Source organism: Trichechus manatus, unplaced genomic scaffold (genome assembly GCF_000243295.1).
Source record: "Trichechus manatus latirostris isolate Lorelei unplaced genomic scaffold, TriManLat1.0 scaffold00048, whole genome shotgun sequence".
NCBI lineage: Eukaryota > Metazoa > Chordata > Mammalia > Sirenia > Trichechidae > Trichechus > Trichechus manatus.
The window spans coordinates 3,132,226-3,156,532 of NW_004443984.1; the positions used below are offsets into that span (position 1 = coordinate 3,132,226).

Genomic DNA, 24,307 nt, shown 5'->3' on the forward strand with positions numbered 1-24,307 from the left:
ACTGCTATCAACGCTGTTATGGAAACTTTGGCAGGAACGGGCTGGGCAGGACCAGCAGGATTCCCATACCCTCCCCAGATGACCCGCACTCCAAGTAGCTCGGCTAATTGGACCTGGCCCGTTTCTTACCACTGCCAAATCCTTGACACCTGACAGCAGAGAGAGGGTAAATTCGGGGATGAAAAGTGATGGACAATGAGTTTCAACTCAACTGTAAGTTTATTAGAAAGGCCATGGACAGATGAACCCTGAGTTACCAGCTGAGGAAGAAATGAAACAAACTGAAACAAAAAGCCCCTGCCCTCCCTGGCCTGCCCCACTGGCCTCCTGTGAACTCTGTCCTGTGGCAGACCCCAACAGAAGTCGCCAGAAAGTGCTTTCCTGATCCTCCCCCTGGGACAGCCCAAACTGACTACAGCAGACCCATTGGCAAGGCCGATGCGGATGCTGGTGCCCGGAGCTGGGAGTCGGTGGGGCCTTGGTCCTCTCCTCAAGCAGGATGTGGTTCCAGACCCCCCAGTAGAACAGAACGGAAAAGGAGCTGACTGGGGACAGTGAGTTCTAAACAGCCAAAGGCTCCAGAAGGTGACGCTGGACTGCCTCGGGCTGCCTCGGAGGTGTGTGCAGATGGCTACAGACGGCCAACTGTGGGGGTTCCCCCCAAGCTGCTCTAAGGAGTCTCAGTTACACAGAGCCCTAGCATGACTCAGTGCCCCTCCCGGGCTGCACTGGCTACTTTTGCTCCCAGAAAGGCAAATGGATCTTGTAAAAATCCATCGTGGTCGATGTCATTTTTTGCCTTTAAAAAAAGATAAGAGTTTGTACAGTGAATCAACTGCAACCAGCGGGGCCTGAGCCAAGAAGAGTTCATCCTGGGGAAGGAGAAGGCACTTCTCACACCCTCACTGGGGGTGATCTGGGCTGGCTGCTTCCTGGGACCCTCGGGGCTCCAGCTCCCTCTGGTCCTGTGACTCAGGCCTGCTCCCTCTGGTCAGTATGCTGCCTCCATTGAGCTAGCACCGCCCTGCGGCCTGGATGCACTGGCCCCTCACAAGGTGGTGGACGGCAGCTTCCTCACCCGCCGCTGGGCCAGGATAGATGATTCAATGGGCTTCAGCTGCGGAGTGGGCTTGGAGCTATTGAGTGCGGAGTACGTGGCTGCCATGGCTCCCTGGGAGGGAAGGTGGGAGGGCAGTTTATCAGACGGGCGTGTTCCAGGGCCAGGCCACCCCCTCCCTGTGTTCCAACCACCTCATCCCATGGCCTTTCAAGGTCAGGGGACTGGGGGCGCATGACTGCAGCGTTGACATGACTGGGGGCTCCCTGAGGGCAGGGCTGTATCTTCTTTTCCTCTGTCCCACCTGAGGTGCCTGGCACAGGCATCTCTTGGCTCTACCATCTCAAGTCCCTGCCCATGGGAACCCTGGCTTGAGCCCCCAAATGCTCAGCAGCTAGAGGTGGCCATACCTTTACAAGCTGCAGGTCCTGGTGGGACAGCTGGCTCTGGGGGAGCTTGTCTTTCTGGGTGATCCATGGGTGCTGGAGGACTTGCTTGGCTGTGAGGCGCTGGTGGGGGTCCACGTGCAGCATCTTGGACACCAGGTCCTAGGGACACAGTGGTCAAGGAGGTTGATGGGAGAGGTCAGTGGGGAAGTAGACAGTTGTGCCCCACTGACAGGGAATGCCTAGACCTTTGTAATAGTCCCTGTAATTCTCCAGTCTCCCCAAGCCTAGACAATGCATTCCCTTCTACGGGCCTTTGCTGCTGCAGAGACTTCTTCCTAGAATATGCTTCTCTTTCTCCTTCACCTTCAAGAAGTTATGTGGCAAGGTGCTAAGAGCCTAGGGTTTTGGGTCAGGCAGAGTGGGTTCAAAAGTTGTCTCCTGCATTCATCAACTGAGTGCCCTGGGCAAGTTACTTCAACTCTCAAGCCTCACTTCTCTCTCTGAATATAGGGACAATACTTGCTTTACAATGTATAGAAAGGGCTCAGCTCCAGTGCCTAGTAGAGAAGTTCCCAATAACTGGAAACTGTTGCTAATATTGAAAGCTCAAACGTCACCTCCTTTGAAAAGGCCTCTCTGCTTGGTGTAGTCAGTCACTTTGTTCTGTGCCTCTATTGCCCGTATCCCTGGCCAACAGGACCCTTCTCTGCTGCTTGGCATCTCTGTTCCTTGTATGCAAGCTTGTATCTCTCACCACACCATGCTTCATGAGGCAGCGCCTGTCACTGATGCAGCTCTCTGTTCCCCACACACGGGAAGACCCAGTGAATGATCACTGAGTGATCAGCAAGGTAGGGGTAGGAGGTGGGTGGTGGTCTGCCTGGGAATCTTCTACTTGGAGAAATAGAGCAATAGGGATTTGTAGAACATTCTGCTTGGAGAAATGAGGCCACCTGTTCATCAACTACTTGAAGCCCTGAGATGGGATGCTGCATCCCCCTTAAATGAGCCCAGTCCAGGCCTCCAGACTCACCTTGGCTGTTTCTGAAACTGTGTTCCAGTTTCCCCCACTGAGGGTGAACTTCCCACTGCCGATCCGTGTCAGGATTTCCTCTGGTGTGTCACTGGGCCCGTTGGCAAATGGAGTGTATCTGGGGAAAAGCCCACATGCTTAGCCTTGGCCTCAATTCTGAGGGTGGGGGTGAAAGGGGTGTATCTCCCCCTCCAAATGGGTACTCCCAAGGGCAGCATCTTCCTCCTCAAGGTGGAGCTCCCAAAGGCAGGGCCATGTCTCCATCCTTGGACCCTTCTGAGGGCAGGGCCGAATCTCTCCCATCAGACAAGCACCATCACCCTCTGAACACTAGGGCTGGAAAAGGAGTGTGGGGTGGGGAGGGGAGCCCAGCTGGGACACTCACCCCGCCAGCATGGTGTATAACAGAATGCCCAGGCTCCAGATGTCGCAGCCCTCATCATAGCCCTGGCGCTTCAGCACCTGGCAGGGAGGTTAGTCTGAGAGGCAGTGGCAGGTGACCCCGTGTGGCAAGAGTCCCAGCCACGTGCTGGATCCTCCCTTGGGGCCTGGGCCAAGGCCACAAGAACTGGAGTCTTGGATCTACGTGGTGCCTTTGGAAGGGGGCACAAGGGCTCTGATGCTAGGCCCCCTCACTCTTGCACCTGAGGAGGCCAGGCCACTCACCTCAGGGGCCACGAAGTTGGCAGTGTAGCAAGGTGTCATGAGGAGCCCATTCTCAGCCCGCAGTTGCTTAGCAAAGCCGAAGTCACAGATACGCAGGCACTCGGGGTTCCCAGACTCGTCCACATACAGGATGTTGCTGGGCTTGAGGTCCCTGTGCACAACCTGCGGGCAGAGGGCTGGGGTCAGTTCTCAACGCGGAGGGGCTGCTAGTGATCCAGGTCACTGCCAGGGATGGAGAGGTTGGGAAGACAGGGCCCCAGGGAGGGGGTAGAAGGACCAGAACCTAAAAGGAGGGTAAGGGGCTGAAACGGGAGCCAGTGTGCTACTGGAAAGACCTACTTGAAATTTTTGTGTAGATGTCTATGAGGTACCTGTTCAAAACTGAACTCTATTCTCCCCTCAGATCTGCTGGTCACACAGCCTTACCTAATGGCAACTCCATCTTTCCTGTTGCTCAGACCAAAATCTTAGGGTCATTCTTTTTTTTTAATTAATTATTTTTTTTATCATGGTGCATATATATATGACAAAAATTGGCCATTTCAACATTTTTTACATGTACAATTTAGTGACATTAATTACATTCATGTTACACAACCATTAGAGCCATTCTATTTTTTTGGGTTCAAACCGCTGACCTTTCAGTTAGCAGCCGAACGCTTTTAACCACTGTGCCACCAGGGCTCCTAGCTACAGGACAGGGACTAGAATTCTTTTCTCTCTCTCTCTTTTTTTTTTATTGTACTTCAGATGAAGCCTTACAGAACTAGCTTCTCATTAAACGGTACACATATTGTTTTATGTCATCTGTTAACAACCCCACAATATGTCAACACTCTCCCTTCTCGACCTTGGGTTCCTACTACCAGCTTTCTTGTCCCCTCCTACCTTCTCGTCCTTGCCCCTGGGCTGGTGTGCCCCTTTAGTCTTGTTTTGTTTTATGGGTCTGTCTAATCTTTGGATGAAGGGTGAACCTCAGGAGTGACTTCAGTACTGAGCTAAAAGGGTGTCCGGGAGCCATACTCTCAGGGTTTCTCCAGTCTCTGTCAGGCTAGCAAGTCTGGTCTCTTCTTGTGAGTCTGAATTTTGTTCTACATTTTTGTCCAGCTCTGTCCGGGACCCTCTGTTGTGATCCCTGTCAGAGCAGTCAGTGGTGGTAGCCAGGCACCATCTAGTTGTGCTGGACTCAGTCTGGTGGAGGCTGTGGTAGTTGGGGTCCATTAGCCCTTTGGACTAATCTTTCCCTTGTATCTTTAGTTCTCTTCATTCTTCCTTGCTCCTGAAGGGGTGAGACCAGTGGAGTATCTTAGATGGCCACTCATAGGCTTTTAAGACCCCAGATAACATCATTCTTGATTCCTCTTTTTTCTCATATCCCTCAATCAATCCATCAGCAAACTCTGTTATGTCTACCATTAAAATATATCCAGAGCCCAACCATTTCTCAGCTCCTCTACTGGCAGCACTCTGGTCCCAGCCACTATCATCTCTCCCCTGGATTATGGCAACCACCTCCAGGAAGTTTCTGCCCTCTCCTCCTATAGTCTATTCTCAATGAAGAAGTCAGATCATGTCACTCTCTGGCTTGAAACCCTCCAAGCCTTCCCCTCTCAAGAGGAGAAGCCCTTCCAGTGCCCTGTGTGGCCCTATCTGACTTCTCCACTGCCCCTCGTCCACATCTGTTGCCCTCTCTGGTCTTCTACCTCTCCCCGTTGCTCAGTCTGCTTCAGTCACACCAGCCTCTCTGCTCTTCCTTCAACATGCCAGGCATACTCCTGCCTCAGGGTCTTTGCACTTGCACTTTCTCTCTTCCTGTAAAACTCTTCTCTCAGGTATCTGCCTGGCTCATTCTCTTGCTTCTTTCAGGTCTGAGTTCAAATGTCACTTTATCAGTGAGGCCTTCCCTGATCATCCCATGTGAAATAGGAACCACCCCCTAGTGCTCCTTAGTCTCTTATCCTGCTGTATTTTTATCCATAGCATTTACTACCACTTGACATAACATTTACCTATTTCTGACTCTGCCCATTGCAATGTAAGCTCCATGAGTATTTTGCTCCATGAGTGTTTGCTCACTGTATCCAAGCACTTATAATAGTACCTAGCACATCGTAGATACTCTACAAATGTTTGTTGAATGAATACATGAACGACACCTGTTACTGAGGCTGTAAGCACATGACTTTCCTCTGGACCTGTCTGCTCCTCTGTAACCCAAGGGAACTGAACCACTCCACTTCTCACTCTCCTCTCTCCCTCTGTGCTGTTCTATTCACGGTCACTCCTCTATCACCTATTGACAACTCTCAGATCTCTGACCCCAGCCCAGACCTTTCCTGAGTCCAGTTGCCTTCCAGTCAGCAACTGCTGGATGTTCCACAGAGCTTCAGACTCAACACATCCCAGACAAAATTAATCATGTTCCCCCCTCCTACTTTTCCTCCCATGAGCTAATGGTACCTCCCTAGGCATCTCCCAATTTCTCCTTCTCTCCCAGCTCAATCCATCAGTGCCAAGTCCTGTCTATTCTGCTTTCACCTGGTAACTTCAAACCCATTGATGCCTTAGCTCAGAGACTATTATTTATTGCCTAAGTGACTGACATGATGATTAAATCACATTATTTCTTGGTCAAAAATCTTCAGTGGCTCCCTAATGCCTTCAAGATAAAACCCAAAGTTCCAAGGCTCAGCCATCCGTTCCAGCCTCATTGTCCACCACCTCCCTTCAGGCACCATGAGCTCGGCCACTGGGGATTCCTTCTCCATAACCATACCGTGTCTGACTGGGGAACACCTGTTCACCTCCAGCAACCAGCACAGGACCTAGCACAGAGTAAGTTCTAAGTGAACACGTGTGCAATAAATTAATGGATTAGACCTCTGGAACATGCAGAGGCCTCGCAGGTTAGATTAGTTGAGTCTCGCAGATTGGTTAGCTTTGAAGAGGAGATTCTTTCATAGCCCCAGCTGAGCCCCGACCCCTCCAGCCGCTGCCCACACGGTCTACTTCTGCAGAGGGAAGAGTGCCAGGCTGACGAGGAGGAAAGGGCTACGTTGGCAGGGTGGCCCCAGAGGCACACTGGGAATTGTACCTAAGTCCTGGAGGAGCCCTTTCCTGGGCAGCATCTGCCCACCCCCTTGGGCTCTCTCCTTCCTAATACAACTGTATGGCCCAGGCCCCTGGAATGGAGACTCTTCTGTTTCCCCACAGAGGGCAAGCTTCCAGAGGTCAGGGTTGCTCAGTGTGGTTGAGGACACCAACGACCCTGTACAAGTGATCTCCTCTGTTTACAGAGTGCTTTCCTGGACACGATCTCATTCCACCTCAGTAAGTGGGCAGGGCAGGGGTTACTGGCTCCATATACACAGGAGGAAACCGAGGCGCTGAGAGGAGCATTGGCTTGCACGTGGCAAGTTTTGACCTTAATTCCACAATCTTTCCAGTTTAGTGTGGCACCAATGACATTTTTTGGAGACAGGGATATGGCAGTTTTCAACCTTTATCCTGCCCTAACGCAACATAGGAAAACGACAAACTCTCACAGGTAACTGTGGCTCATTATGGCAGGTGTCAGAATATTAGGACAGTGGGGTCAGCACAGCTTGAAAAGCTCCCCCCCACCCAGGTGATTCTGATACTTGTCCCCAGGTGTGTGTAGGTGGGGGTAAGGAGGGCATATTCTCACATCTCACAGCACTGGGAAGTGCAACAGGTTGGGCGAGGAATGAGTGAAGCCAGGCTGTGTGGGCCCCATCTAAAGGGGGCAGGCACGACACAGCACCGGCCTGATAGTCACCATGGAGGGACTCAGGCCGAGTTTTTCGAAAGCAGCCAAGTTACATAAAAACCCCACACCTTGCAAGCCAAACAAAACTTATCTGCAGCCAAATGCAACCACTGAGTCAACAGCCTGTGACCTCTGGTTGTGATTTCAGGCGTGCTGTCGGGCAGGCCAGAGTGTGAATCCTGCCTTCACCATTAGTAGCTGCATGGCCTTGGGCATGTCACTTAACCTGTCAGTTTTCTCATCTATCAAATGGGGCTGATAGGAGCTCAGCCCCCAGGATTACAGGAACGAGCATATGAGTTAGTGCACTAGGAATGTTCAGCACAGGGCTTAGGAAATGGTAGGGGTTGTCACAGTAACTCCAGAACTGCCTGGGGTTGAGCCCTACCACCAAGGTGGATGTTAAGACAGTGACTGCTTGTTAAGAAGCATTTAAAAATGAGGACAAGAAATTACTTCTTGTCTAAGGCAGCATCTAATCACATGCACAAGTTAAAAGCTCAGACTCTGGACCTAGACTAGTGATGAGATTTCGGGCAAATTACTTAAGCTCCCCGGGCCTCAGTTCCCTTACTTATAAAATGCGGATAATAACAGGATCCTTTTCATAGGCCTGTTGGAACTATTAAATGGGTGAATGTGTAAAGTGCTTAGAACCCTGACTGGCTGTGCTGTATGGTGTTAACTGCCAGCAGCAGCAGCAGCATTGCCATCATCAGCATCACCAGAGGATGTACATTTAGGAGCCTGTGACCAGTCAGGAGAAAAAGAAAAAAAAAAAAGTGAAGTTGTTCTATGTGAATGATCTAGTTAAACAGAGAAACCAAAGCCTGGGGCTGACTGTCTAGTGAGTCCACGGACTCAAAGGCTGTTCTCAAACCGGCATGATGGGACCATAATAGAAACAACCAGGAGGGGCTGGGGACGTCAAAGGGCTCCACATATTGAACTCCTGCAAAATAATATGAAAAAGGCAGACAACCCAATCAAAAACGGACAAAAGACTTGAACAGGCATTTCATAAAGAGACTGTCCAAACAGCCAATGAACACTCAAAGAGGTGTTCAACCTCATTAGTCAACAGGGAAATGCAAATTAAAACCACAATGAGATACCGCTTCACACTTACCAGAAGGACTATGATTAAAGATGCAGAACATACCAAGCGTTGGTAAGTACCAGAACCCTCAGACACTTGTGGTGGGAGCATAAACTGATAAAACTACATCGGAAAACTGTTTGGCAATATCTACTAAAAATGAACATACATATACACTATGACCCAGCAGTTCCACTCCTAGATACACACCCAACATAAAAATGTACACATATTCACCAAAAGGCAAGTACAAGAATGTCACAGCAGCATTATTTGTAATAGTCACCAACTGGTAACAACCTAATGTCCATCAATAATAGAATGGGCAATTAAATCATGGTCTGTTCATACAGCAGAATACTACAAGCAATGAGAAGGAATAACTGCAGCCACATACAACAATATGGATGAATCTCAGAGATGATGCTGAGCAACAGAAGCCAGACACAAAGTCAGCTGGGAATGGTTACCCTTCGGTGGGGGCCGGGACTGGAAGGGGCACGAGGAAGTTTTGGAGGAACTGGAAGTGCTTCTTTTCTTGATCTGGGTGCTATTTACATGGTTGTACTCACTTTTTGGAAACTTATTGACTTACTTGTACATTATGATTTGTGCACTTTTCTGCATTGATGTTATACTTCTATAAAAAGATAACATCAAAACAAAAAGGGGCCCCAGTGGTCCCAGGTCCCTGGTCACCCTTCCCATCTCTCAGCTCCTGTGGGATTCCCAGCTTTTAGACCACAGCTACTGCTGATGCCAAATCAGCCCAGAAGATCTCCTTCCAGATACCTCAACAAGAAAAGCTTCCCCATTTCCTCATCATCTGCCCCTGGGATTTGGAAAGCGCCAGAAACTTTGGAGAATCATAGACTCTTGGCTTTGGGAAAGAGAAAAGTTCTTCCAACAACATCCCCACCAAGTGACTGTCCTTACTTGGAGCTTGCATACCTCTGGTGGAGAGGGCTCACCACCTTTGGATGCAGCCCCCATTATACCAAATTCTTCCTTGCTTTGAGCCTCAGGTGACCCACTGGTAACTCACTGGTTCCGGCTCTTTCCTCTAAGCCTTCTTGGGGGTAACTTTAACTAGTACTCACTTGGGAACAAAACAGGAAAAGGAAACACATTTACTGTCTGACTTGGACACGTTTAAATATTAGTCTGTTCACACCGGCCATTGCAAAAACCAAAGCCACTTCAAATGTGACTGTTAAAAGCACACGTGGTAACCAAACTGAAGTTCTGGTTATGAGATAAAGTTCTTTTTTACAAAAGAATTCCCTCTAATAAATTGGACAGAATTAGACATTGACATTTTGCAAACCCTAATGAAATAATTGATCCAGCCCAAGAGGCTCAAAGGATGAAACCATTAGATGAAAGGTTGATGAGGATGTTTTCAGTGAAGGAGTCGGGCTGTCACCACCTGACATCACTAATGGGGGCAACGAGACATGGTGTCCTCGCTGATATGATGCACTATGAAGCACTCTGCACCTCCTCTGAAGTGTTCTGAACACCCCGCCCCACTAAAAAAAAAGTTGAAGCTCAATCTAATTAGGACTTTAGAGTAACTTGTAATTGACAACAAATACAGGCCATAGAGGAAGGATTTAAATGACACCACAAGGAAGCAAACAGACAAACGGAGAATGACACAAATCACACAAGGCAGTGGCATTTAAAAAGGGGGTCTTACATGATGTGCACGTTTAACATAACTCATCAAACTGTGCACTTAAGATTTGTGCATTTCACTATATGCAAAATTTGCCTCAGTTTAAAAAAAGAGAGAGAGAGACGTAAGGGATATAATAATTGAATGAAACGTGTGGCCTTGTAGGGGTCCTGATTCCAATAAACCAACTGTAAAGGCATTTTTGAAACAATAGGGGATACATGTCTATAGACAGGTACTATGTGAAAACAAGTCAGATATCATTTTGTTAGCTGTTGTGAAAAGAAAATGTTCCCCATTTTTAGAGTTGTAGATACAGGACTAAGAGGATGTGAGGTCTAGGACATGCTTTAAAATGCTTCAGTTATAGGCATTTACGGGCCAAGTGTCACCTGCAACTTCCTTTCAAATGCATCAGCAAAATAATATATATTTGTAGGAGAGAGACAGAGAGATACGGCAAATGTGGCAGACTGTTAATTTGATGAATTTGGTGAATCTAGAACATAAATGGTTTTCTTTGTACTATTCTTTTAACTTTTCTGTAAGTTTGAACTTTTTCCTCAACAAAAAGTTGGGAAAAATACTTCATTCAGCAACAACAAAAAAAGGGGGTGGGTAGGGAATGAAGCAAGTGTGGTAAAAATCTTGACAATTTTTAAGTCTGGGTGATGGGTATATGGGGTTCCATTATACTATTCTTTATGGTTTTGTAGATATTTAAAAATTTCTATAATAAAATACTTTAGAAAGAGAGACATACATGGCAATGGTCTCATCCTATTTCCCCCTTTAACGTTTATGTGGCATTTACGACAAGCCTGCGTGGATCAGGTGCCTTCCCAGGCGCAGGACCTCGCTTCATCCTCACAACCACCCTGTGAGGTGGCAGCTCTCATTATCATGAGTTTGCAGATGAGGAAATGGCTCAGAGAGGTGAAGTGGTTTGCCCAATCTCACACAGGTAAGTGAAGAAGCCAGGACTTGGATGCAGACAGTCAGATTTCAGAGCCTGCATTCTTTTTTATTTCTCATTTTTTTCTATTGTGAAAATATACACAACATACACCAATTCAACAATTTCTACATGTATAACTCAGTGACACTGATCACATTCTTCAAGTTGCACTACCATTCTCGCTACCCCTTTCCAAAGTATTCCACCACCATTAAACATAAACTCAGTGCCCCCGAAGCAAGGACTCCCCGTTTCCCCCTCCTCCCTTCCACCCTTGGTAACCACTAATAATTTCTGGTTTCTATAACTTTGCTTATTTCATGTAAGTGAGGTCATACAGTATTTGTCCTTTTGCAACTGACTAATTTCATTCACAATAATGTTTTCAAGGTTCATTCATGTTGTAGCACGCATCAGGACACAGCCTGCATTCTTAACCCCCACACTGTCTGGCTAGAAGTACCCTAAAACATCTCCTCATGCAGAAAGAAACTCACCCTAACTCCACTGCTTGCGGCTTTAATACATTGTAAAGGACATGTCTACCTCCTTTCAGCTTTGCTGACCTTGGCCCAAGGCTGTTCAGCACTTACTTAGCTTGTATAATAAAGGTCAAGTTCTACTGCTTGGACCAATGCCTCTTCTACAGCACCTACTGTGTTTCTGGCAGCTTGTGCATCCGCTCCTCTGCCCTAACAGCAGAACCCACAGCCAAATTCAACTCCGTCAAGCCCCACGGTGACCCTGCAGCTCCCTTCGCCCAAATACCCCTGCCTGGCATTCTGGCTCCATCCTTCCTTAGCTATGTGGCCTTGGGCAAGTGACCTCATATCTCTGAGCCTCAGTCTTATCTGTAAAGTGGGGCCAATAATAGTACCTACCTCATAGGGTTGTTACGAAAATCAAGTGAGATAATGTAGAACTTAGAATGGTGCCTGGCATATTGTTGTTACTTATAAATGTTCTTTTCCACAATTCGGCCTCATCTATCCCTTCTCCTTCTTTCCATCTCTTCTCTCTCTCTCCCTCCTTTCCTTTCCTTCCTTCCACTCATCCATCTACCTACCCACATGCCTGCCTGCTCTTCCACCCACTCATCTGTAGCCCCATGTTTGGCTGGGGACTTCTGCTGTCTACTTCAGCCCATGGTTCTTACATTCTGCTGATGGTATGATCCTTGGCAGCACACCCCTCGTCCCCAGTCCCTGCCCTAGACTTACGCCCTGCGAGTGCAGATACTCCACAGTCTTGCTGATGGTGTGCAGGACGAAGCTGGCCTCCCGCTCTGAGAAGAACTTTTGCCGTAGGATCTTGTCTAGCAGCTCCCCGCCCCGCATCAGCTCTGTCACCAGGTACACGTGTTTGCCATCATCGTACACCTGCAAGAGATTTCACGATCAAGCCCGCTCCGTGCCCAGAGCACCAGGCCTGGGCCCCTCGGTCACCAGCTCACCAGCAGAATGACCCTGCCCAGAATGCTGGGGCCTTGGGATGTGTTCTGCTCTGTGCTTTAGTGGCCCTGGCAGGGGCTTCCCTCTCTGGACCTCTATCCTCCCTGGGCAAGGGGATGCTGGCACTGCCACTGGCTCCTTAAGGGGCACTGGCTCTCAGAGAATGCTCAAGTCTGGGCTGTAGAGTCCTTGGGGTGTGGCCAGACCAGCAGGAACACGGGTCCTCCTCCCGCTCCCCATGAGCTGTGGGAGGAGGATCAGAGGTCAAAAGAATAGAACCCTGAGACAAAATCCTAGATGACTGAGTGCCCCAATCCCCACCCCAGTGTCAAGAACCCACACTCACATCTTTCAGGGTGATGATGTTGGGATGCTGCCCATACCGCAAAAGAATCTCGATCTCTTCTGAGGGGTCCCGCTTGCTCTTGTCAATGACCTGAGGAAAACGGAGTGCACGTGGCAGTGACAGGACAGATTCCAAAGTTCCTCCCTGCCATGGAGTCCACACTGCAGGGCCCAGGGGTCTTAGCTGCACCCCCTTCACTGATCCACAGAGCCTTGGGCACCAACCCTCCCTGCAAAAGGACCTGGCTATAGTGGCTTCACCACCAGCCCTACCCAAGCAAGACATGTTTGGGAGGCCCACCTTGACAGCGTACTCCATATTGGTAGCCTTGTGCACACAGCGTTTACACACGGAGTAGGAGCCCACACCAATCGTCTCCTTTACCACGTAGCCATCGCTAAAAACCAGGTTCTTCCCGTGGAGTTGCTGAAGGAAACCAAGAGCTGAGGTTGACCCCTGCTCCACAATGCCAGGGGTTATCTCCCAGTGCCCAAGGTCTTGGTACAGTGGAGATGGGTATAAGCAAGAGCCAGGAGGCCTTGGGTACAGCACTGGCTGTGTGACCTTGGGAAAGAACCTGCCCCTCTTTGAGCCTCAGTTTCTTACCATATGCTGGGCAGACTCCCTGGCTCCCAGCCAGCCTGGGATGTAGTCTGTGGTCAGAGGGTGGTTGCAGCGTGCTGGTAACAGAGCCACAACACATGCATCGAGAGGTTTGTGGTTCTGAGGAGCCCAGGCAGGCCTGGGAGGTACACAACAGCCCTGAGTTGGGTCCCAGCTCTGCCACTTACTGTGGCCCTGGCTGAGTTGCCTCCTCCTTCTAGGGTGTCACAGCCCACCTCATAGAGTGTAGGGTGTTGAGTGTTTCAATGTTCTGAGGCATTAGAATAGCAAATGCTTGCATTTGGTGCTTAGTGTTTGCCATGCACTATTCTAAGCACTTTTCATGGGCAACCACACATCCCGTTTGCCTTGGACAACCCTAGTTTGGGTCTGTTGGCCCAGCAGTCATCTGGTTTAACGTCTGTCCTAGACAAAGACGTCCCAGTTTGGAGAATAAACTATACGGTCACCTCAACATTATACATGTTAACTCGTAATCCTCGCAACAATGAAGAAAGGCTCTATCATTACCCCCATTTTACAGATGAGATAACTGAGACACTGAGAGAGAGTAAGTGGCTCATCCAGAGTCCCTTACTTTGTAAGATCAGAACCCAGGCAATGGGCTCCAGAGTCTACTTTCTTGCCTTTCAACTCTCAGTTTCCCATGGAGCAGTGCAAGTGTACAAGCTGGGGGACAGGTGTGAGGAGACATGAGCCCCCTACCACTCATCTCCCACTCAGGGCCCTGTCAGCCATTCCCTGCCCATCATCCTGGGGACCCCTGGCCCCGTGCAGGAACTTTACATCCACGTGGTAATCCAGTCCTCAGAGCCACTGTGTGAGGCAGACACCATCGCCTGTGTTTACAAATGGGGAAACAGGCTCAGAGAGGTTGGAGGATCTACTGGCCCTGCAGTGGCCTCAGGGTTTGAACCAGGATTGAACAGAGCCTGTGTTCTCAGCTGCTCTGGCTTGTGGCTTCTAGGTGGAAGAGGACAACTGAGCAGCAGTCCCCTGCCCGGCTCACCTGGACCACCGAGTGCAGCGGTGTCTGTGTGGCCCGAGGCTTGCCGTCGTCCTCCATCAGGCCACTGGCCACGAAGCTGAAGCCACGGAACAGCTGATGGGCACCAGCACTAGGGGGTATGCCCGGGGAGTCTGTAGGGGTGGGAGAGGGATGAGAGCCTGAGGAGGTGTCCCTAAACCTGAGGCAGCCCAGCAAACGGCTGTGGTAGGACCTTGGGCAGGGCCCATCTGCCCCAGGCCTGTGAGCACATGCATAATGTGTATTTAGACCAGCCCAGTCCTGACATACTAGGAACATGAAGGCCCCAGCCCAGGCCCAGACACTTCAGCTCTTGCTGGAGCCTCCTGGCCTCAGGTGTGCTGCCCCTTCAGGCCCCTCCTCTGTGCAGCAGCCAAAGGGAAGGTTCCGACCACAAATCTGACCACACTGCCACCCTGCTTACACCTTCAAATGCTCTCCTCTGCCCTCACGATAAAGTCCAACTCCTTGGCCTGGCAACTGAGGTGCTTGTGATCTGGTCCCTGTTGACCTCTTAGCATCCTCTCCCCCGACTCCACAACTCAGTCATGCTGGACTTCTCAGTTCCTTAAAGGAAGGAGTCTCTGAACCACTGCACGCGCTGTTCCCTCGGACTAGATAATCCACTCCTTGTCCACCCTGCAAGGCTCAGCATACAAGTCCTGTCCTCTGAGAAGCCTTGCCTGATGCCGCTGCTCTGGCCCCTCGCCCCTATGGGGCTGCACCTGTCACAATGCCCAGGAGCTGGCCTCATGCCTCTCCCTCCACTACAGCCTGGGCATAGGAGGGTGAGCGTGGGTCTGTCCTGTTCACCATCATTCTCCCCACAATTGGCACAAAGGAACGACCAGTACCTATTTTTCAGATAAATGAACAAAGACGAGACAGACTTCTTGAGAAGTGCTGAGCTCCCTGTCAACAGACATGTGCATGATGCAACGAGAAAGCACCCCACTGCTAAAACCTGCCCTCCAAGAACTAGCACCAATAGCTGGTTTAAAAAGTCAGGATTCACCGAGCTCCCTTCCAGAAGCCCCTCATTGGCTTCTCGCAGCAACCCTAGGAAACGAGTGGGTCTGTGGCTGTGCCCATGTTCCAGATGAGCACACTGAGGCCCAGCAGTCAGACCATCTAAAGCCAATTCCTACACTTGCCCCTGACCTGTGGGCACCATCACCTCTGCTCTCTAGACTGTCTCCACCACACAGCTTTGCTGGGTCGGATTCTTTAGCCCTGATGTGAGTGTGAGCCTGATATGCTTGGTCTTCCCAGTGGGCTGAAAGACGCCCAGGGCAGGGGTCCTGACTTTCCTACTGTAGCCTCACCCACCCACTCACCCCCCACTCCCTCACTTAGACACAGAGAGGTCCACAGAGCGCTGGAGTGGGAGAGTCTGCCAGAGTGAGACCGAGACAAAGAGTTAGAGTCCCGTGGAGCCAGAAACTCACCCGCCTGCCTGCCCACGCACCTGGGCCTGCCAGCGTCTCTGACCAGCTCTGCATCCCAAGGTGCCCCGGACTCCCTGCTTCCCTTCTGTACCAGCCCAAGACAGACAAACCCAGATAAGGGAACGCACCCTTGGGTGTGCGGGATGTGAACTCTGTGTCAAAGTAGAAGGTGTCATCAGGTTGAGCCACAGCTGGCTTGAAGGGTGGCTTGATCTCCCGACGGTACAGCTTCTGCAAGGCAGGGCAGGTGCTCAGGTCACTTTGGGCACCCCCACGGCCTGCCAGGAGCCCGTGCAGGGGGAGGTAACGGGTCTGGAGCACAGGCTACAACGCCCAGCAGACACGGGCATACACCTTGCTCTCCAGGAGGCCAGCCCCTGCCTCTAAGGCCATTCTATCACCTTCTGCTCCAGTATCCAAAGCCCTAGTTAGCAGAGGACCCCTCCCACCACCTTTCCCAAACCTACTGAAGCCCTGGCCAGGGCCCGGGGAGTGGACAGACACACTCACATTCCAGTCAATGGTGGAGTAGAAGACATGCCGCTTGATTTCCTCTGCCCCGTCAGGGCCGGAGCCTGCAAGAGTCCAGATGAGGGGCTTGCCCATGGACAGCCCCCCAGACACCACCCTGCCTGCTGAGTGGCCTCACAGTGGGCTGGAGCAGGGAGGAAGGAAGGGATTGCCCTGCCCTAAATCCACTCAGCCATTGCCCCAACTACTCTTGCCTATTGTTTCTACTTTCTAGAGCCCCTTATGATCAAGCTCCAGTGTATTAATGGGAGAAGGAAGAGCCAGAGAGGCCAGGCAACTTGTTCAAGGCCACACAGTCAGGAAAGAGGCTGGACTTGTTCCGAGGTCTCCAGGGGGCCCCCACACCTTACCCAACCCAGGCCTCATCACTGTTGCTCTTATCCCATTGCCCTTTCAACCATGAGATGGGCTCTCACTCCGTTCGACCTCAGGGGCCTGGACTGGGCTTTACAAATCCGGTCATGGTCCAGGTGAACCCAGGAGCCAAGTAAGCCAGCAGGTATTGAGCACCTACTACATGCCAGGCATGTTCATGCAGTTTCATTTAATCAACACAGCCCCGCGAGCTAGCTTGGGATCAGCATCTCCAACTGAAACAAAAAAGCTAGGGCTCAGGGAGGTGAAGTCACCTGCCTAAGGTCACTCACTTCATAAATGGCATTCATTCACTTGACAAATATTTATGAAGGGCCTACTGTATGCCAGCCAGTGGGACCTAATACAGGGACGGAAATGGGACCTGGGCCTTCTGACTCCTGAGCTCACTGCATTTCTCTTGTTCCAGCAGCCTTGGCAGAGAAGCTGTGTGGGGGCTCTGTCCTTGTCCCCAGGGAGAGTGGGGATGACTCAGTTCCTGCCCTTCCCCTACACACAGGTCACCCCCCACCAACTCCATACATGGAGCCAGAAAGCAGGGTGGCCAGCAGCATTGTCTACCCACACAAAGGACAACGGCCCCTTTCAGCCCCAGATGTGGCCCCATGGCCGAGGCTGCAGCTGTACCCTGCTCCCCACCACCACGTCACCTCCTGAACTAGGGCTGCTTACCGAGACGGTTGGCAGGATTCCGCTTGAACAGGGCCCGCAGGAGGCTCTGGGCTTCCGTGCTCAGAAACTGGGGCATGCCTAGCTTTGCCCTGAAACAGCCCCGGGGTCTCATGAGAACTGAGCCCTGCCCAAGAGGCCCCGTCTCCCCTCCGTCTTTTCGTCCAGGTCTAGTCTCCAGATAAGCCATCCACTAACTCTCCTCCCAGAGGCTTCAGGGGTCCCCTCCCACAAGTCTGGTGGATGAAAAGGGGGCCCTGGAAAGCACGATGCTTAACCCACAGGAGGTCTTACTAATGAGGGGATCTGAGGCAGGTGCAGGGTATTACTATGTCCCAACTGGAGTTGGAGGGGATCCCAAGGTACTAGGGAAGGGCTGGTGCTTACTTCAGAATCAGTGTCATGGTGTCCTTCCGGTCCTTCCCCTGGAAGGGCAGGGAGCCTGTCAGCATCTCAAACTGCCAAGGACAAGGGTCTATTCAGGCTCCAGTTCCTGCTGCCCACTCCCCCAGTCTCCTTCCCCAGTGGTATCCACTAGGCCACTCTGTTCCATTCCCAGTATTCTTACTGGCCTGTTGGGAGTGCAAGTCTACCCAGAGCAAGAAATGTGTCTGTCCTTCTCCCATCTGCCAACCCAGACCACAAGGAGCAGCACTAGGGGCCCCAGGCTGGGGAGAGGACAAGTTTCAGGTCAGGAGTGCACCAGGTGGAGGCAAGCCTGGGGTCCTTCCAAGGCAGGAAACTGCAGCTGGGTGAGGGTGAGACCAGCTTGGGTGTGAGAAGAGAGGGGAGCGCCTGAGAGACCAACTCCCTTACTGCACAGCTAAGTAAACTGAGGTCTGAGGCTGGGCTGGATCCTTCACTCCTGCCTGGGTGCTTACCATCAACACCCCATAGGACCACCAGTCTGCACTGTGGCTGTGGCCCTGGCGGTTGACGACCTCGGGGGCCATGTACTCCACTGTCCCGCAGAAGGAGTAGGCCTTCTTCTCATGGTCAATGGCCTCCTTGCTCAGGCCGAAGTCTGCATCAAGGAGGGCAAGAAGACACAACTTCAGGGATGACCGCTTTCCTCACTGCCAACCATCACAAACCCAACTCCCTGCCCCAGGGGCCTGAGGGCATCGCCTTATGACACTCAGGAGGAAGCTGAGGTCCAGAGAGGTTAGGCGACTTGCCCAAGGTTATGTAGCCAGCAAAGCAGGGAGCTGGGATCAAACCCAGGGCATTCCAAGTCTGTGGCCTGGGCTTATGACCATCTCCCAGGGACTGGTACAACCTCTCAGGAGGGATGAACCCCTTGCACTCAGCCCAGACCCACCAGCAGTCCATTCTACCTCCCGCCTAGGGCCCGAGGGGGGAGGCGCCCTCCGCTCACCAGTTAGTTTGATATGGCCCTCCTCATCCAGAAGAATGCTGTGATGGAGAGATGGGAGTCAGGACCCCTAGCTGCGGCCCCTCAGTGGGTTCTAGTGACACCATGGGGGCTGTGGGGGCTGGGCTGGCCCAGAGATGGTGGCCCGCCCAGGTATGTCTGATGAATGGGTGGGTGGAGTGGGGGGATGGTGGCAGCAGGCTCACCTTGTTGGGGGGCTACATAATCACTAGTGCTGCCATCACCAAGTGTCATGCAGTTGTATGACCTACCTTTTTTTGCTAATCCTTGAAATAACTGTATGAGGTAGGTACTACTATGGTCCCATTTTAATGATGTAGAAACTAAAGCTCAGGGAGGCGAAGTAACTCCTCACAGTCATAGAGCTAGTAGGTGGTGAAGACAAGATTTTAATTCAGGTCTGCCTAATTTTAAAGCCAGATCTCATTCCACTTTACCACCTGTCCCTTGCTCCCAAGTTTTCATCCAAGGATATTCAGATGTTAAGAAAAATTCTACAGAGGGCCATCTCTAACCAAAGGAATGAGCTTTAATGGTAGCACTTCAGATGTCACACTGGATTAGCAAAAAAAGGTAGGCACCACACTTGTACGGACGGCTCCGGGCACTTGGTAATGGCAGTGCTAGTGATCATGCAGCCACACCCTGCAAAGGCGAGCCTGCTCCCACCACCCCGCTCCGCCCACAGACTCATCAGACAGCCCAAAAGTGGGGGACGTTCTTGGGGAGAGCCATGGCCACCTGCATCAGAGTGGCCCTGTCCTAGAAGAGGCCCCAGGGCCTGTCTCTGCACTCTGCAGGGAGGCCAGGGTGCGGATGGGGGCCTCACTCACTTCTCGGGCTTGAGGTCTCTGTAGATGATGCCCAGGCTGTGCAGGTGGTCCAGGCCCAAAGCCAGTTCGGCCAGGTAGAACTTCACGTCCTCCTCTGTGAACATAACCTGCAACAGGCGGGAGGGGGCTTCAGCTGGGACCTCCCTCTTCCTCAGGAACTGGGGCACTGGGCAGTCAGCAGCTTCTTCATCCTGAGGGTCCACCTTGGGAAGGACCCTTGGGGAGCCCAGTGCTATATCTCCTCGTCTTTATAAAGGGGTTTTGAAATATGAAATGACTAATATACAAGTCATTCATTGTAACATTGTTTGGCATAGCAAAAGGCTGGCAGCAGCCCAAGGGTCCAGCAGTAGAAGGCTGGAATAAACCATTTCTCCCCCACATAATGAAGCGCTGTGCAACCACAAACTAGAACAAGGAGTTTCGCCTTATTCTGATACGGAACCATCTCCAAGATACACTGTCAAATGGAAAAAACAAGGTACAGAACAGTGTATACAGAATGACACTTTTTATGTATGAAAGTGGGGACCAGGATTTGGAACATATTAGATTTGTTTGTATTTGCCAAAGAAACATGGGAAGGTTAAACAAGAAACCAGTAAAAATGTTTACCTATGGGGGAGTAGAGGGGGCTGGGGTATGAGCAAGACTTCTTGATGAATATTTTTCTTTTGAATCATGTAAATGTATTACCTATGCAAGCATTAAAATAAAATTTTAAAAATTAAAAAAAGAAAAGTTTGGTTCTTTTTAAAGTGTGAGTTGTATTAATGATCCTATTTTTTATATCCGGCTCAAATCCTTTTATATTAGTTCAGAATCCTTTTGGTTAACAAGTGGGACAAGAACGTTAAAGTCTCTAGCTTTCTGGGTGGACCTGGGCTTCTCCCTTATCCTCACAGCCCTGAGCAGGGCAGCCCTGGGAAAACAGAGGTGGAGAGATGAGACCACCCCTGGCTCCCTGGGGTCAGGGCAGCATCAGAATCCAGGGCCTGACCCTCCACAGCCCGCCTTGGGGGAACTCTCAGAGGCTTTACCAGGGCTCTGTCCCAGGGCGGGTGATTATTTCCAGGGTGAGGGACTGCTAGGCAGGCCTGTGTAGTCCCAGGTCCCGGCCAAGGGCTCGGCATTGCCTTGGGATGGGGGGCTTGGTTCTCCCTCCAGCTCCACTCTAGGGTTCTCTGGCAGTGGGATGCTGGCTCACCTCCTTAGAGAGCCGTGTGAAGAGGTCCCCTCCACGCAGGAAGTCCAGAATGAGATAAAGCTTGCCCTCGGTCTGGAAGGCTGGGGAGAGGGGAAAGGGCAATGGTAGAGCCAGACAGGCTCCAGAACCTACTCCTCTGCCCCCTCCTCACTCTCTTGGCCTGCCTGGTGGGAGGTGGCACAAGGTACAGGGAAGGCGGCAGCCCAGAGGCAAAGGTGAAGGCTGGCGAGCAGGGCAGGTGGGTCTGTGGTCTCACCGTAGTGCAGCTTCACCACAAACGGGTGGTTGACGTCAGCCAGAATGTCTCTCTCCATCTTGGTCCGGACCCGGTCACGCACTGGCCAGAGGAGAAAGGCAGTCATGCCAGAGCCCTCCCAAGAGTCCAGCCACCCAACACAGCCACTCTCCAAACCCTGGCTAAGAAGGGCCCTCCTTTCTACTTGATCCTCCAGGTTTGAGCTCCCAGAGCTTCCTCTGCAGGGCTTGGGGACACTTTGGGGACACTCAATCTTCAGGTTTCTTCCTTCCTTCTTATTCTGTTTCTGGCTCCTCGGCCTGCTTCCTGGCCCCACACCTCATGCAGGGTCCAGGGATGGGCCCTTGGCCCCTTGCTCATCTCTCTAGTCCTCTCTCCCACCATGCCCCATCAAGGGCCATTCAAATCAGCAGGTCTGAGCAACCAGTTCCTATGTGCCCATGTCTCTCAGACCCCCAGGTCTCTGCCTCTGCAGCTCCCCCTGGGACATCTTACCCCGCTCCCTCTTCGTCGGGCATAAAAATCCCCAAATTCCAGCATACAGGCTGCAAAAGTCACCTGGGGAGCTAGATAGAAATGAACTTTCCCTGGGCCTAAAATTTGGATTCATGGGTCTGGGCAGGCACCCTCCAATACATTCTTTTTTTTTTAAAGAATAAAAGTCCCCAGGCATTTCTGATCCTGGCAGGTTTGGGACCATTGAATGCGTCTCCTTCTTGGACTCAGTTCAGGCCTCACCTCCTCCAGGAAGCCTTCCTTAACCTCCCAAGCTGGGTTAGGGCCTCTGGGCTCCTGCAGTGCTTGAGCTTCCCCCTTTGTAGCACTTTTTACCCTCTATTTGAATTTTTGTTTCCTTCATTGGACATGGCAGGGACCATTCTGGAGCTTACTATTCTAATCACTGTTTCCCAAACACACTTTGCATTTCCCTGCCTCTGCACTTCTGCTCAGGCCGTGTCTCCTGCCCTGAGTGCCCTTCCTCTACCATTTTCTGTCTGGAGAAGTCCTAACTCGACCTTCACAGTATAGCTCAAATGGCTACTCCTTAGGTGTCCCCCTGACCTCTGAGCCTTCCCTCTCCAGGGTGTAGCCCTTCCTCTTATGGCCCCCCCAGCCCATGTATCCTGGTGTCGCAGCACTGACAGCACCCACCAAGGGTTTTTAGCCTTTCCTGCCCCAGCCTGGGAGGCATTCCCAGGCAGGGACCAAGTCTTTTCATCTTTCTCCTCCCCTGTGGCTCCCATCATCCCTCCTGAGTAATGACTCCCATCCCTACCTCAGGCTGGCACAGGGGCACCAAAGCTACCATCACCCCAGACAGCCCTTCATGGGCCACATGACCCATAACATCTCTAAGGCCTCCTATTGCCCCCACTTCACCTGGTCCATGGCCACATTGGTTCCCAAGCCAATCAAAGAGTCAATGTCCAGCCCAAAGCCCTCTACCAACCACCCTCACACCTCTTAAGTCCTCAGAATGCTAGACTTTGGCTCGTGCTCCCTCTGAACCTCCATGCCATCCATCTCCATTGCCCTGCCTCAATCTCACCCTCTCCTGGCCCACCTGGCTCCCTGGGTTCCTGCCTCTTCTCTCATGCCCTTCTCCATCCTGAGCAATGAGGCCAGAGAGGCCTCCTCCAACTTTGCATCATGAAGCAACTTTACTGACAGTTAGAATACCTCTGCCCAAACATATCTGAGGGCCCCCACCCCGCCACAAATACATTGTATTTGCCCCACTACCTTCTTCTAGACATCCATCTTCAGCCTTAGTCATTGGCATGTGGCTTCATTAGTGAGGGTAGGGATGAGGTGGAGGGGTAGGGTTAATGGCTTGAAGTCTTTTCTTCTGAGCGGGCCCTGTCTTCCCCATCAGGTGGGGGGAAATGGGGGCCAGCTAAGAGCAAGCCAGTTTCTCCTCCCTCAGACTGGGTGCTCCTGAGAATAGAGCTACCTCTCCCATCAGACCCAAGGCCCTGAGGACTAGGCTGTCTCTGTCAACCCTCTGTCCAGCCTGGGCTCACACGGGGAGCTGCTCCCCACTCACCTTTCAGTGTTGCCTTCTTCAGCACCTTCATAGCATATAGATGCCCGCTATCAGGCCGGGTGACCTTCCGCACCAGGAAGACCTGGGAAGGCAGTGGGAGAAAAGCCCATCAACCCTTGCCCCCGATCCCTTGAGCGCCAAGGTGACCTCTCACCCCTATGACCCCAAAAGTGACACCTCACACACTGGGCCCTGAGGTGACCCCTCACCTCCTACCTCTGACTTGGCCAGTGCTGCCCTCCCAGCTGTGGGCTCAGAACTTACTTTGCCAAAGGATCCCTGGCCCAGAACCTTGAGGAGCTCGAAATGGGATGGGTCAGCCTTCTCAGAGCCAGCCTTGACGTGGTGCGTGATAGAGATCTCCTTGAGGACGCCCTCATCCTGGTGTGGAGACAGAGTCGGTGGGCATGGGGGCACCATCCCCCAAATCCAAGTCCATTCCCACCAGATTTCAGCAGACAAGGCCCCACAGGCCTGAACAGATACAGCCAGCCTCCGGTTCATCAATACAAAAAGGGCCTCAAAGGTCAGGGAGGGCCAAACCACCAAGGTGCTCCTGTTCTCTTGCTTCTCCAGCCTGGGATGCCCAGGCATGAGCAGAAGGGAATACCCTAACCCTAGGCTCTGGCTGAGGCCTGTAGGCCTGCCCCAGGCCCTCCCTGTGGGGCTCCCCTCCCCCTTCTGCAAAGGTTTTTGGTTTTACCACAATAGGAAGTAGGGTTTGTTCTCATACTGGAGAGGTGGAGTTGAACCTTTGTTACTGATCAGGATGGGAAAGCGGGGGATCCCTCTGGCAAGCAGGACAGGGCTGAGGTACATAGAGACCTAAGAATCATCTGGGACTCTCCCACCAACCTGGTAAGCATCAACCTGGGGCAGTTGGGAGTTAACGCCAGACTCAATGCCTTCCCTCCCAAACTTCCCTCGTACAAGCCTATGAGAAGCCCCTTGCCAGGTCCTGGCTATTCTAGGACCCCTCTGCCCTTCCTCCAACCCACCACCATTGGCCTAGGGCCCTAAAGTGCCTCCTCACTTCCCCAGGATGCAGCTCTGGGCAGCGTCCAGTTCATCCAACACAGCCAGGCCTGGGCCAGCACAGCCAAAAGTCAGCTTAGGCCGAACTGGCTGCTGAAGCACCTGCTCCCAGGGCCACAGCCAGGGCAGGACCAGACGCCCGAGCACACTCACCAAGTCCCGCCGGGGGCCAGAGCCAGGGCCCGGGGCAGGCAGCGAGGTCTGGCTGATCCTGGGCCGCTGCTTCCTGGGCAGCCAGGGGAGCAGGGCCCAAAGCCGCAGACGGGGCGGCTTGGGATCCTGCTCCATCCGCCCGGCAGGGCCGTGGCACCATGGCAGGAGCAGGCAGCGTCCGGGGCTGCCGCGGAGGTGGCCGGGCCCAAGGCGGATGTGCAGGGTGAGGGCGGGGG

The 24,307-nt window shown here is 52.0% G+C and overlaps 1 protein-coding gene across 6 annotated transcripts in view; it reads right to left on the minus strand.

Annotated features, from left to right (window-relative positions):
• Positions 1 to 200: 200 nt before the first annotated feature.
• RPS6KA1 (ribosomal protein S6 kinase A1) overlaps positions 201 to 24,307 on the minus strand; it is a 31,892-nt gene continuing 7,785 nt past the window's right edge. The window contains exons 1-21 of one of the 6 annotated variants that reach the window (XM_004377076.2): positions 24,072 to 24,274; positions 23,148 to 23,264; positions 22,884 to 22,965; positions 20,837 to 20,917; positions 20,581 to 20,660; positions 19,374 to 19,480; positions 18,523 to 18,560; positions 18,026 to 18,168; positions 17,532 to 17,602; positions 17,148 to 17,236; positions 16,080 to 16,144; positions 15,698 to 15,800; positions 14,104 to 14,234; positions 12,771 to 12,896; positions 12,471 to 12,560; positions 11,894 to 12,052; positions 3,146 to 3,307; positions 2,865 to 2,941; positions 2,480 to 2,597; positions 1,468 to 1,605; positions 202 to 1,171 (exon numbers count right to left, since the gene is read on the minus strand). In XM_004377076.2, the coding sequence (XP_004377133.1) occupies positions 1,049 to 1,171; positions 1,468 to 1,605; positions 2,480 to 2,597; positions 2,865 to 2,941; positions 3,146 to 3,307; positions 11,894 to 12,052; positions 12,471 to 12,560; positions 12,771 to 12,896; positions 14,104 to 14,234; positions 15,698 to 15,800; positions 16,080 to 16,144; positions 17,148 to 17,236; positions 17,532 to 17,602; positions 18,026 to 18,168; positions 18,523 to 18,560; positions 19,374 to 19,480; positions 20,581 to 20,660; positions 20,837 to 20,917; positions 22,884 to 22,965; positions 23,148 to 23,264; positions 24,072 to 24,206 (2,235 nt within the window). In that variant the 5' untranslated portion in view covers positions 24,207 to 24,274 and the 3' untranslated portion in view covers positions 202 to 1,048. Of the gene's footprint in view, positions 1,172 to 1,467; positions 1,606 to 2,479; positions 2,598 to 2,864; positions 2,942 to 3,145; positions 3,308 to 11,893; positions 12,053 to 12,470; positions 12,561 to 12,770; positions 12,897 to 14,103; positions 14,235 to 15,697; positions 15,801 to 16,079; positions 16,145 to 17,147; positions 17,237 to 17,531; positions 17,603 to 18,025; positions 18,169 to 18,522; positions 18,561 to 19,373; positions 19,481 to 20,580; positions 20,661 to 20,836; positions 20,918 to 22,883; positions 22,966 to 23,147; positions 24,276 to 24,307 lie in introns of those variants that run through there. The other 5 variants (XM_004377077.1, XM_012555752.2, XM_023732085.1 and 2 more) reach the window with 5 other exon arrangements.